Genomic DNA, 13,684 nt, shown 5'->3' with positions numbered 1-13,684 from the left:
AAAACATACACAGAGGATTAATTTGCACGAATTAATTTCGTACACTGTACGTCAACAAGTGCATCATTATCGTTTGATATGCCATCTTGCATATTTGGGACATAACTTTTAAGAAAAATGTGATCTGAAGTATAAATTGTTACAACGAATCTAAGGACAGACTCGCTACAAATTTTTTTCAATGTTTTGGGTATACACAATGCATTACAGACTCATATTTCTACTGTAACTAGTAGTTCTCAATGAGAAGTGAAGTGCTGCCATTACACTTCAAGAATATATGAATATAGAGAAAAAATAACTTCATTTAATTTGAAATGTATACAAATATTTTCTAATGGAAATAGAAAAAAAGGTTGCACATGATCGTGAAGTATACCGGCAAGTCAAATCACAATCTTGAAAATCAATTCCCACGCATCTCAAATGAAAACAACCCGTGTATTAAATTTCAATAACGTTATGCAAATTATTCAAGGTTTTACACGACACCACTTTTAGTTACTTTTATAACGTACATGTAAATTACGAATTACAAATACAGAATAAAATTAAAAGGTTGGACAAATTTCATTTAAATAAACACTGTACATATGCTATTAGAGGCGAACAACTTTCGAAATTCTTGTGTCGCCGGCGGCTGTGACTAAAAGTGGGACGGGGACTTGGGGACTGGGACGCGGGACGCGTGTTTGGGACGTGGGACGTGTGGGGTGGGACGTGAGGACGTGGGGACGTGGGGATTCGGGGACGTGGGACTCGGGGACGTGGGGACGGGGACGTGGGGACGCGCAAACGAACAGACTAAGTTTTCTGCGTTGAATGTATAGAACACAACTTCCGGTCTTATTTTTAATAGCTTTATTGGGAAACATAAAAACAAGGCATTGAACATTAGAATATATAACAATGTAAATAGATGGAGACAAAAACATTTCTCAAAGGGGAAAGCGGGAACGGAAGGTCCAAGATTGTTCGCTTACCTCTTTTACTGTGAGAGATGTAGTTACAGAATATTTTCAACGCGATTCTTAAACCTCGTGGGCAGCAGTGGAGGACTTTTCCGGTAAGTACATACATGCTTTTCGTTGCTCTTATTCTTTATTATCTGTTCTCCATCCCCGCTATTTATGCGTGAAATAAGTCTCATGAAAAGCATACATGCTGGTTTAGATATTCGCGTACTGTGCTAAACAAATGACCATCTTTTAAAAACAAACAGTGGACTTTTAGACTTTTAATAAAATTCATTATGGTTCCATTAACAGGTGTTTTTTCATGGGAGTGTCACTAATTGAGCAAATAATTATTAACTAATTTGATCATTATCAAAACAATACAACATATCTCGTTGTCCGCAAGATTATTGGCTTAAAGCTTCGAAACTACAAGGCACCTACATGTATAGACAACGGTTGTCCTGAAGCATGCTTGAGCGTAAAAAAATAAGCGAGGATTAAGTTGAGATAACAAATAATTAGAACAACGAAAAGCATGTATGTACTTACCGGGAAAGTCCTTCATTGCTGCCCACGAGGTTTACGATTTGTGTTGGAAATATTCTGTAACTTGAACTTTCACGGTAAAAGAGGCAAGTGAACAGCGCTTTCCCCTTTGAGAAATGTTTTTGTCTCTATCTATTTACATTGTTATATATTTTAATGTTCAATGCCTTGTTTTCATGTTTCCCAATAAAGCTATTAAAAAATAAGACCGTAAATTATATTTTATACTCAACGCAGAAAACTTAGTCTGTTCGTTTGCGCGTCCCCGCGTCCCCGCGTCCCACGCCCTCACGTCCCACCTCACGCGTCCCACGTCCCAAACACACGTCCCGCGTCCCAGTTCCCAAGTCCCCTTCCCACTTTTAGTCACAGCCTCGCTGGCTTTGCGTGCGGGAACACACGAAGGAATTGTGTTTTTCCAGACGCTCGCGGAAAGCAATGTGTAACACAGCATAACAAAGCCAAACGAAATTTCCAAGTTATTGAATCAAGTCTCAAGAAATCAGCTAAACGATTTTTATAAAGCAAATCAACATTTGAAGATATTTACCATACTGCAGTGGTTTGTAAGTCTTGAAGCTGTCCTGCTTCATCACCTTTTTAGATTTTAAAAGACATCAATGTTCTAGATGTTCTTTTTTCAGGCGATCGAGTGTTCTTTAGGGTTATTTCTTTCCATTTTGAAATCCAAAATTGTGTTTCTTGTTTGCAAGAGGAGAAAAATATCGTCCTGAATTCAGCCAGCTTCATGGTTTTATAAAAGCAAGTCGCTGAATGGAAAACATTTGCTCCTTATAGAAAACGGGCGCTGATTCGCTGCATCTTGAATATCTTGTATCTTGATCCGAACCAGCAAAAATATTGCAAGATCAAACTTTTAAATATAGTTTTTGATAGCCTCTCGCGAAAAAGCAGTTTCACCTAAGGGGGGAGTGGGACTGCAATATACCTTATTACATGAAATTTTCGCGACACGTTAATTTCGCGAATTTCGCGAAATTAAAGTGACGCGAACAATAAGTGTCGCGAACATAACATGGCGCGAAATTACGTGACTCACATTATGTCAATAATCAAGAAAGAATTAGTTTAGTACCACTAAAGGAAAGAATTATCAATCTAAATGGATGTTGTCGTCAGTTGACTGAAGAACAAGAACTCATGCACGAACAAGCATAACCTAGCTACTTGTAGACATTGTGAGAGCTGCTCTGTTGTTGTTATTGCCGAGATTTAGTCCCGCCCTTGCGTTTTTGTTAATTTTGACGTTATTCTTCCTTTGATGAAGTCGGTTTTTTAAATTCAAAGGCATGTGAAACAATATTGCCAAGAAAATGTAAATTGTGTCAAAAACGCGAAAATAAAGTGATTCAAAATACAAAATTTTCACAATATCGCGAAATTTAAGTGTCGCGAAATATGCGCACCTGAAAATCGCAAAATAACGAGTCGCGAAAATTCCATGTAATAAGGTATAACTGACGGAGATGATAGTCACAAATTTTGAAAGAAACTCCTAAAATGTACCATAATCTTGATTTGTGGAAGTGGCTGGAATTCACCTTCACCCCTAAAAGATACCAATTACCAACATTAATTGTTTTTTCGTAACTTTTGATATGTATTCCTGACATTCTTTCTGGTTTTTATGCCATAAAAGGTACCGTGACAGCTCGAAAGTGGTCATTTTAAATTTACACGCTCATAAATGTTGGAGGAGAGTCGTTTGAGTCAAGCTGCAGTTTTTGTGAAAGGAGAAATAACTCTTAAGAAACAAGATGCGTGAGAAGGTAGAAACCTTCTTATGTATGGTGCTCTAAGTGTACACTTTTCCTTCTAAACGCAAATTATGACTTACGGCATTGCATGAAGTTTCACCTCTGCTGTCCACTTAATGACAAAATTATAAGGAATGAATCCTCTGCGTCCTATAGCATTCTTTGCCCGGTACCAATTAGGATTCTAACGGGAACAGAGAATTTGAGACAAAATGAATTACAACCATCACATCTACTCAGAAGGAACAAAAGAAACAATTAAGGTATAATGGAAGGTCAGAGAAGCAGCTTTTTAAAAGCAAAAACAAGCCAATTAAATTGCGCCGCCAGGAATTCCAGGCATATTTCTTATGGTGGAATCCTTGTCGATAAAATTAACATAACATTAAATTTAGTCTACCAAACTTGTAGATACATTACGGTGAAAGCATCTGTGTAGCAAAATAAGAAAGGAACACGCTGAATATTGATCGAGATATTTCATGTCGATAAACATTAAATTTACAGGCTTATGTATAATACTGAATGGCGAGAATTGCCACTCAGTCATACAAATATCTGTAAATGTTTTAAGGTCCTAAATACATCATTTGAAGCAAATTTTAGACCGTTCCCTTTAAGCTAAGCAAAATGCCATGATTTTTTTCTGGTTATAGATACCTGATTTTAAGTCAGGTGACTTTCTTAATTTTAGATACATACTACGACGTCAGAAAAGACCGCTCTATTGCTTTTACTCCTGGATGAGATTAGCTGATCTACCAAAAACATATTGTCAGCTTGTCCCTATCCAAAAATTTACGGATACCCATCTATACACTTAATGAAAACTGTGCCGAATGAGAAGTTAAGGGGTGTGTTAAGTAGCAATAACACTATACGACCTACTGATACTCCTGGGTTCAAACCATTTACTGAATAACACTACTATTCTGATTGGTCAAGAAGCTCTGGTTTATGACGTTATATTTACCTCGCTTGGAGGTGAATATAACATTTCAGGGCTTGGTTGCTAAGCCGCGCCAACTTTGCCATCCAGGCAAGTAAACATGGCGGCATTTGATGAATGAAATTTTCGTTCATTCGAAAGAAATCACATCAAGTCCGGAGTATTCAAAACAGTTGGAATTTTGAAAAATTGGCTACCAAGGCTTTTGAACCAAAAATATTTTCAAGAGATGGTTCTCAAGGCATTAGAATTGGTGCTAAGGACGGTGGTTTTGGAGATCGCACACGGCCACAAGAAACTCAGTGGCAGATCAATTGACCAAAAATTACTCAGTTCCCTTCAGATCAGAGCTACCCGACTTATTTAAACAGGATTTACACAATTTCTCAGAAGTCGCCAACGATTAAACAAAGTTACTAGATAGCTGACTTTTTTTCGTAGTGTTTGTTTTGTTTCGTTTTATTGCTTAAACTAAAGTGTAAATTCTGATTTACAATCGATGAATTAAACTTGTTTACACGTATTCGAGCGAGCACTTGTGTTTGTTAATTCCGTGTTTTAGTTCTTTATTTTATAGTTCTTGATATTCACATCTGAAAATTAGACTAAAACAAATATTTGCCGAAGGCGAAGTGAATATTTCCATCGACTTCGTCTCGGGGAATATTCGCCGAGATTCACTGAGCCTGAGGCGAATAATTGTTAAATATTGCCGTTCAAGTTACGTGATATCCTGCTCATCCATTGTCTCTTCTTTCCCACAATCTGACAGAAATAACTCTGAAGAGCCTTTAGTTAATGGCAGCATTTCATAGCTGTGCTCACCGGAGAAACGGTTTCAATATACAGCACCTCGCCCTTCTCAAAGGGAAGATCCTAAAGAACAAAAAGGACAACTTCATAAACGTCATTTAATCCCACTAGTGATAAATTACATATGATATTCAAGTCATTCAAGTAGGCAGGTCATGAGAATGACGAACCTAAGTATGATTTTCAAGGTCAGTGTCTAGATTTCAAACCAAATTCTTCCAAGGAGAATTGTGAAAAATGTAAGAGGGTAAGTAGATTTTAAGCTTGTTTAAGAAGTAGATTAAACATGGTACAATCAACGCCTTGTTACTGAACACCTTGGTAAAGCAAACGGTATTTACGGTAGGTGCCTTCTTAAAAAAGAGGGCACCTACCGTTTAAGCGTCATTAAGCTCTCTCTCCTTGAGAATAAAGGTGGATTTCCACTGAGGCGTAAATATTTACGTACGTAAAACGTGCGTAAAAAAAGATACGTAGGCAAATTTTCACTGTCGCGTAAACAGTAATAAAAAGCGTTTCTTTTTTCCGTGCGTTGAACGTACGTAAATGTCCGCCATCCTGAATTATCAAGTTGGTGAATAGAATGTGTTATTGGCGGCCATATTGGAGGAGTGAAAAAATAAATTGTTTTTCCTTTGGGAAAAAAATCATTAACATTTTTATGCAAATATCTTGTGTTTTGACTCTTCCAACATGGCTGCCATGAAAACACTTTTTACCACACGCTAGTAAAAGAAATGCGTGAATATGACCAAGAGGCATTTTAAAAATACTTCCGAAAGACACCATCAATTTGAGGCGACCTTGCCGGATTGCCGGTTCAAAGCCTACGTTACCTGACGCCAGGCGTTCTCTTTCACTACTGCGTTCATGTAATTTGGTGTTGTAGTCAGTTCTGTAGATTATTGCTGGAAATGCTCGGACTTTCTCGATGAGAAGTGCTTTTACATCTGAATGTTTTCCCATGTAAATCGACGGCGATTTAAAACAAAATGGTTTTTCACATGGTAAGTGGTGTCATGTGACAAAATCCAAAAGTATGATTGGGCAAATCGCTCCGTAACCGCAGACAGCCGCGAAAAAAGTTGAACTCAGTTCAACTTTTTTGAAAACACTCGCGATCGCTACGTGCGTATACGTGCGTGTAACGTACGTAATTACCAAGAAAAAAACGTGGCATTGAAAATTGGAATTTTGGCCAAAGTCAAATAATCGACATTGTTTATACTTTGTCCGTTTGTATGGCTCGGTAAGTAACCGAGGGATATAAAGACAGAAATCCATAACAAATGGTCTTCATACAAGAAACTCTTATTTCACTTTGTGGGAACCCGAAAATTTGCAGTTATTGGCTTCTCGCTGCTTAAGACGTTAGCACCGCTGAAGCTCTTTCTTAACTTTAATTTCATACACTGGTTCTTCTTTAATAAAGACATGGTTATTATTTTTATATGTCGTTCATCATGAAAAAATCAAGGCCGGAGGAACAATCATTAACCCTATTCAGACCGGGCTTTTTTGGATCTTTTTAGACCGGAATCGGAATCCCCCCCCCCCCCCCCCCTCCATAACTTTCAGAATATTTAAGCAATCACAATGAAACTTAAAGGATTTATAGTATGTCCGACAATCTAATTTTTGGCATACGTCAAGTGGGATGATGACGTCACATCACCTGTCAATTAGATCATAATGTCAAAACAGCCGCCATCTTGGATCCGCCATCTTGGATTTCGAAAATTTTCTAAAACGTTAGAAATCTGCCCAAAATTACTGCAATGTTCTCAAAATCAATAAAACTGTGCTTAAAATCCCTAAAACAATGAAAATAATTGCATTAAAGTTATTTTTCAGTAATAGAAACACGAAAACTACAAATTTTGGAAAACATGCCTGTCAAAATGCCGTTGCCATGGTGACGTCAAGTTCCTGACACAACAACCTCTCCTACCAAATTATTCCCAGATAAATTTTAGATAAAGTCGCAAAGTTTGACAGCGTTTGTTTAAATATTGATAAGCGTTATAAGCGTTTAAAGTCGGCGCGGGCACTTTCCGCCCCCCCCCCCCCTCCCCCCGGTCTGGATAGGGTTAAGATGAGACATAATGAACGAATTATTAATTTAAATATTGAAACAGAGAATTAAAATATTGAAACACTGTCCGATGTCATTGAACAGGAACATTAAGTTTAGTTTATACCTTTATCATGTTTTGTCTTATAGTTGGCACTAATCAGTGAGGTCTGCCAGCTTTACTCTTAACCAGGTAAAGAGAAAACTTTAATTTAGTTTACCAAAAATATTACATTTCATGTTTTAACTGGAAAATTTATCCCAACATTCATGTTTAAATATGACTGTATTGTTCTGTCATATTTTGGAGGCGGAGTGGCCTAGTGGTTAAGAAACTGGTTTTGCATTTCGGAGGTCCCGGGTTTAAATCCTATTCCCTGCCACTGGGAAGATCTAAATTTATGTTCGGTGGTCCCAAATTTAACTCCTTTACACTTTGTAAATAGCCACCTGGTCAACCTCTCACCAGTTGGGATTTTTAACAAACTTCTGCTTATTTTCTACATTTGTTTGTTTTTTCAGTTTATTTCAAAATTTGAACAGTAATTCTTAGTGGATTTATTTGCCAGCAACAACAAACGACAAGTTAATTTCAGCAATACTTTTCCAAGATAAGAGTAATATAACCCTCAGGGGAGGGGTTACGAGGAAAGGGTTCGTGGAACGGTCAAATGCTGTGTAAACAACTATGTAAACAACACTGTAACTTGTGTTTAGCTCAAAGTTGTTCAGGTATTGGTAAGAAGTAGCATGTCACAAGACCTCTTTGAGATAAACAAAACAGTAGCATGGATCTGGTGTCACTCAATAACTACGTTCTGAGAAAGTACATATATATGAGAGATTAAGCTTGACGTTACACGGCAAACGTGAGCTTGCCTTTCATTTTGCTACCTTTTTATCGAATTCTAAAATTAATCCCTCATAAAAATAGAAAAAAAATCCCACATTCACAACAAACAAAAAACTACTCATTTCCGCATACGAACACCAAACGGCAGATGACAGAAGTTGAATTTTTCCCGTTCGCGGGAAAAATAAACGTCATGCTTAACCTCTCTATAGCCTCGGCTTCTTGCGACATTATTAGATCCCACCTTTCGCGCTCCGATTCTTCCCCTCAGTCTAGAAGCTATCAGCATATATGTTATAGGTAAAATTGGTCTCTACTCTATCTATGGGGAGCGTTTAAATGCAGGGAGCCAGACGACGTAATTAAGCGAGACTATGGCACCATTTGTTGCCGGATCATACGTAGCTTGGTGATGCAAGTACTAGAACTCATACGAGGTATATAACTGTCATCAAAATAGGGTACCTTCTGGGAAAATCTTTCTACGTGCGCTACTTAAATAAAAACCACAGAAAACTATACATCACTGCAAAGCTAATAAAGTATAGATTCCGAAAATATTAACCTTTCTAACCAAGAATGAAGAACACGACGACGAAGCTAAATTACGAAAAACGAAAAACACGACGAACTTAGCTTAATTATGACGAAACGAAGAACACCACGACACGAAGAGTGAAACCCGACGACACAAAGAGAAAGTTTTGACGGGATTAAAAAGTTTCGACGCCACGAAGTGTAAGTTCCTATTTTGTCCCCTATCTGACGACATAGGCAAGATACCACGGGTGGTTCTTTGAAAATTTCTTTGCAGTTTCCCGGTTTTGGGAAGGGATGGGGTCCACTTGAATACTCAGGGCCAGCATAAGCTATATAAAAGCAACACGAAGACAATTCTGTTTCTTCGCAAACAGCTTAGAAACACCCACGCTTCTCACCAGCCCAGCATAATTTTAAGGCAAGTTTTATATTTTGCAAGAAGTTTTAATAGCGCAACAAGTTTTATATTTTGCCTTAAGTTTTATACACAAACCAGGAAGTCATATTTACACCCGCTTTCAGTGTTACGTGCATAGCGGCTTTCTATCGACATCAATCTTTCGACATGCTCAATCCGCCAATCACAGTCCACTAATATGACCTTATGAGCTTGAATAGACGACGTAAGAGGGGATTGTCGAGGAAAATCTTCGAAAGAAAAATCTCTCGCTCGCTTTCCTTGTGTCATTCAACTCAAGAAGTGAACACCGCGCCACAATTTTTCCCGCCTTCTCATACTATCACTTCCGATCGTTTACATTAAAATAAAATGTCCAGTGGATTTATACTAATAAAACAATTATTCCTTTCGCCCTTGTTGGATACGAGTGGTTATAGCCAACCAGGCGCGAAGTACTCGAGGAAAGCTGACGAAAAAACAATAAAACATGATATTTCTATGTTTTATACTCTGATTAAACATAGGTTTTTAGCCAATCAGAGGGCACGCAGACTCCTATCTATATTATATTAATTACTTAAAAATGAAGGGAAAAGAATAAAAATGTCTCTAACAATTTAAAAATTTTAAAAGCCAGTTTAAAAAGGTGCGTATTAATGACTTTAAAAAACGTCAATGGAAACACTTAAACTTAGTTCCAGGGGATCGTATTCCAAAGTCTCGGTGCCGCCACAGCAAACGCCCTTTTTTCTCTTTAATCTAGCTTTAGGAGTCAACAGAAGGTGCTGAGAAGAGGATCTCTATGTTCGTTGAGTGTAACAATTAAGTCTTTGATGTTGCAAGCGCCTTGCAACAAAGCTCAATTGAGAGCTTTGCAGACCATTAGACCAGAAAAAATTATATTCGGGAAACGCGTTATCATAAATCAAGCATCTTAACCACTTGACTTCACCAGAGCAATTCGGTTGCAAAAATGTTACAACAGAACTATTTAGTTGGAATCGATCAAAAAACAGCTGACATTTTGGAAATACTTTAAAGCAATGTAATAAAATTCTGTATGATTTTGTTTGGAACGGTCGCGACAAGGTGAAAAGAATGGCTATTATAAACGAGATCGAAAACGGTGGTTTAAAAATGCCCCACCTAGAATCTATCTTCATGACACAGAGCATATCATGTCTAAAAAAAATAATCGGAAGAATACCACAGCTCGTGGAAATACATTTTGAAATTCTTCTTGAAAAAAGTTGCTGGTGTCTTTGTTCTGTGCTGTAACTTTGATCTTAAACTTTTGTGTATAAAATCCATCCCGCCATTCTATAATAAATGTCTCTCAGATTCTGCCTCTGTACAGAAGTTTCCTCCCAGTACGATCGAAGAAGTGTTACTGCAGCCTATTAGGAACAATGTATTTATCTTAAAGAACGGTAAATCCATTTTCGACCAAAAACAATAAATCTTGGCTTAGTTTACTTAGTCGATATAGTTTCCGAGGAGAGTAAATTATTAACTTATGATAAGATGAAGGAAACATTCTCTAACTTGTCGGACACGGACTACTTTCAACTAATAAGCATCTTTTACTCGCTTCCATCTGAATGGAAACGTATGATAGCAAATACTACTAACGCCCTAAATATCTCGGTAAGAAAAAAACGCTTGGTTTTTGAACACTTTGACAAACTGATAAGTCTAAGCTCGAAAGCAATATATCAGCTGACAAAAGAACGCGTCACCTTATTACCTTCAGCTCAATCAAAATGGAACCAAATATTTCCTGATCGTATCTTGATTTGGAAAGATCTATACATTATACCATATCAATGCACACTAGATACGAAACTAAGAGAATTTAAATTCAAAATTCTGCACAGAATTCTAACCACAAATTACGGTATGCAAGATGTATCTGGTACCTTCTCCAATATGTAGATTCTGTGACAATAATGATGAATCCCTCCAGCATTTTTTTGTTCATTGTTCTTTTGTAACAACATTTTGGGATCAAATTCTAAATTGGAAATCTATCTGTAGGAATAATCTTGATAACCTTGACAATATTGCAATATTATTTGGCATTCCATCAACTAGGCAAACGGAGAGTAATTATCTTATTCTTAACACTGATATTTTAGTAGGTAAACAGATTATCTATCAATGTCGCAAAAAACTTATCAAGCCATCATTCGGCCTTTTTCCTTGCCAACATTGATCACCTTAAGTCCTTAGAGTACCAAATAGCCAAAAAAAGAGGAAAATTAGTCACTTTTTCCGATAAGTGGAAAAATGTTCTATAATTATAAATATTAGATCGTATTTTGTGTGGTATGCAAACGAATGGAATAGGAAATTATAATTCAAATGAAATGCAATGTAATCGTAGTGTAGTGTATATTGTAATGAAAAGAATGTAATAGCGTTATTGTTAGAATGTAGGACTCTAGTGAATGTTATTGTAGTGTTCATTATTTATTTGTGTTGTAATTAAGGCAGTAATGTATTGTTTTGTTGTCTGTAATCAAACTGCGTTAATAATAATAATAAAAAATAAATAAAAAAAGAACTATTTAGTTGTATCACCCAATCTACCATAAACCGTCGTTGATTCCCAGGTTTTCCTGTGTCTGAGCCATTGAACAGAGCTTCATCTAGTGACATCTCTGGGGTATCCCCTGGAAATAATTTTAATGTGAAAAGAAACGGAACATACCTCTGGACTACTGCCTTTAAATTGATATCGTCCAACGACTTCAGTTCCTACTGTCCACACTGATACCTGAATGGAAAAACAAGGCGTGATTGGTTGGACGTAGTATTAAACGGATTACGCGTAAAAAATTGAGAAAGAGATCGGGTGACTCTCGGCTTTAAAACTTGTTAGTTAGATTGCAGGTTATGATACTTTAAAGTTCACACATTCTTATTATTTTTCGTTTTTGGTTTCTTTGGCAAGCCACTTTACTCCCACACTTCCTCTCTCCTCCCCAACCTCGCTCGTTCCCAGGGCTTTTTTCCCCTTGTAACAAGGTTGTCTCCTTCCAGTAGTATAAATGGGACAATGAGCTGTCCGGGAAACCTCACAAACTGTTGGGAGCTAAATAACCTGCAATTAAATAGCATCCCATTCAGGGGGAGAAGCAATACTGCCTGTCGCTTCATGCATAAGCTCTGGCAGTGTGGGCCTATTTGGCGCGAGTCTTCTTTTGAACTTAAACATTAATTCAGATAGCGAAACAAATTAACACAGCGACATGTGGTGTGGAAACCTTATTTTACGTAACGCGATACGGACCACTTCACAGTTACATAAAAAAATTTTCCATACCGTACGCCGGTAGTTGCAAATTATTTCAGTACAACTTTTATGCTTGCATTGATGTGAATAGATGATTGACTGCGCATTATCATGAACAAACCTGTGTTTGGTTGTTTGTCTCAAGCCCGGACCTGAAAAGAAAAACAACAGCACAATATCGGGATAATGAGTTTGACAGCAACTTGTATCATTTAATTTTTAACTTGACTCGATTAAAAATGTTTGCTCACGATAACGGCTGTTAGTTAGGAATCGAGCGCAAAGATGGGATAACTTTCGAAAATGCTGGATTAAATATATCTGATGGAACTGGCTTAGGATAGCGTTTCAGTTTCTACTACATTGACCGCACGATCCGACATACTTTGTTGCAAAAATTCTCATCCTAGCAGCCAACCTGCTGCCAACGCAAGTGATAATCTTGTGCCGACACCATCTCACTTTGCACTTTACTTTTTATGCTTCTATACAAAATCTAAAAAGGAGGCAAGTTTCTTCAGAGACATTTTACCACAAGCTGAAACGAAACATTTTTTACGCAATCAGACAATCACAAAATGTTTTCTGGGCGTGGCTGGAACTTACGGCCTCACCCCTCAAAGGTAACTATTCTAAAACGAAACATTAACTGCCATTTCAACAATTGCCTCCAATTATGGCAAGTAGTTCCTGCCTTTTTTCGGTCTAGCTGTACCGGAACAACTCTAACGGCGGTTATTTAAGATTTAAACACATTATGTGTCACCAAACCGTATTTTCTTTTTTGGGGGGGGACCTCTCATGCATTTTCATCTCTTGTCAGTCGAGCTGCAGCTTTTGAGAAAAGAGACAGGAATATTGAAAAAGAAGATTCGCTGCGTGTGTTCGAAGGTGCATGGAAGCTCGACAGTTTTGGGCAGAGTTCTAAGTGTGAAATTATTTCTTTAACGCAAACGATGACTTACGATATTGCATGAAGTTTCCCCACTGCTGTTCTCAGTTTTACATAATTGGAAGGAATATATCCAATATGTCCTTGAGCATTCTTTGCCCTATACCAGTTGTTAACCTAAGGGGAGAAACAGAATTTAACGAGAAGTAATAATAGTCACCTCTGAATTGGTTGAAAGGAGATTGATTTGTGACAAATTTTATCCACAACAGAGAAGTTCGAATTTTAATTGTGTCATGCTCACACTTAACTCGTTCCAGTCTGTTTAATTATTCGCTGTGTCACAAAATAAAAATCATTGAGAAAGTTTATGATAAGTAGTCTCGACACAGAAAGATTTTCTTTTTCCAAAGCAACAATCAATAAAAATTGCTCCGCCAGGAATGCCATGCATATTTTTGCTGGTTAAAAAATTGTCAGTACTATTAACAGAACATTAAGGACAATTTAGTTTGCCAAACTTGCAACTGACGTCACTCTTGCCATAGCAACAGTATAACCCGTTAAAAGTTCCCTCGCATT

General features: G+C 37.4%; 2 protein-coding genes across 2 annotated transcripts in view; both read right to left on the bottom strand.

The window, feature by feature from the left end:
* LOC144662989 (uncharacterized) overlaps window positions 1-13,684 on the bottom strand; it is a 220,762-nt gene that overhangs the window by 78,670 nt on the left and 128,408 nt on the right. The window lies entirely within an intron of this gene.
* Window positions 1-13,684, bottom strand: part of LOC144664122 (uncharacterized) — a 152,936-nt gene that overhangs the window by 78,670 nt on the left and 60,582 nt on the right. Inside the window, exons 10-14 of the mRNA XM_078525249.1 lie at window positions 13,176-13,279; window positions 12,332-12,362; window positions 11,626-11,691; window positions 5,058-5,108; window positions 3,364-3,467 (exon numbers count right to left, since the gene is read on the bottom strand). Of these exons, the coding sequence (XP_078381375.1) occupies window positions 3,364-3,467; window positions 5,058-5,108; window positions 11,626-11,691; window positions 12,332-12,362; window positions 13,176-13,279 (356 nt within the window). The remainder of the gene's footprint in view (window positions 1-3,363; window positions 3,468-5,057; window positions 5,109-11,625; window positions 11,692-12,331; window positions 12,363-13,175; window positions 13,280-13,684) is intronic.

The sequence above is a fragment of the Oculina patagonica genome, chromosome 8 (genome assembly GCF_052425735.1).
Source record: "Oculina patagonica isolate OP01 chromosome 8, crgOcupat, whole genome shotgun sequence".
Classification (NCBI taxonomy): domain Eukaryota; kingdom Metazoa; phylum Cnidaria; class Anthozoa; order Scleractinia; family Oculinidae; genus Oculina; species Oculina patagonica.
The sequence above is the reverse complement of the archived record's forward strand: the minus strand, read 5'-3'. Positions and strand labels throughout refer to the sequence as shown.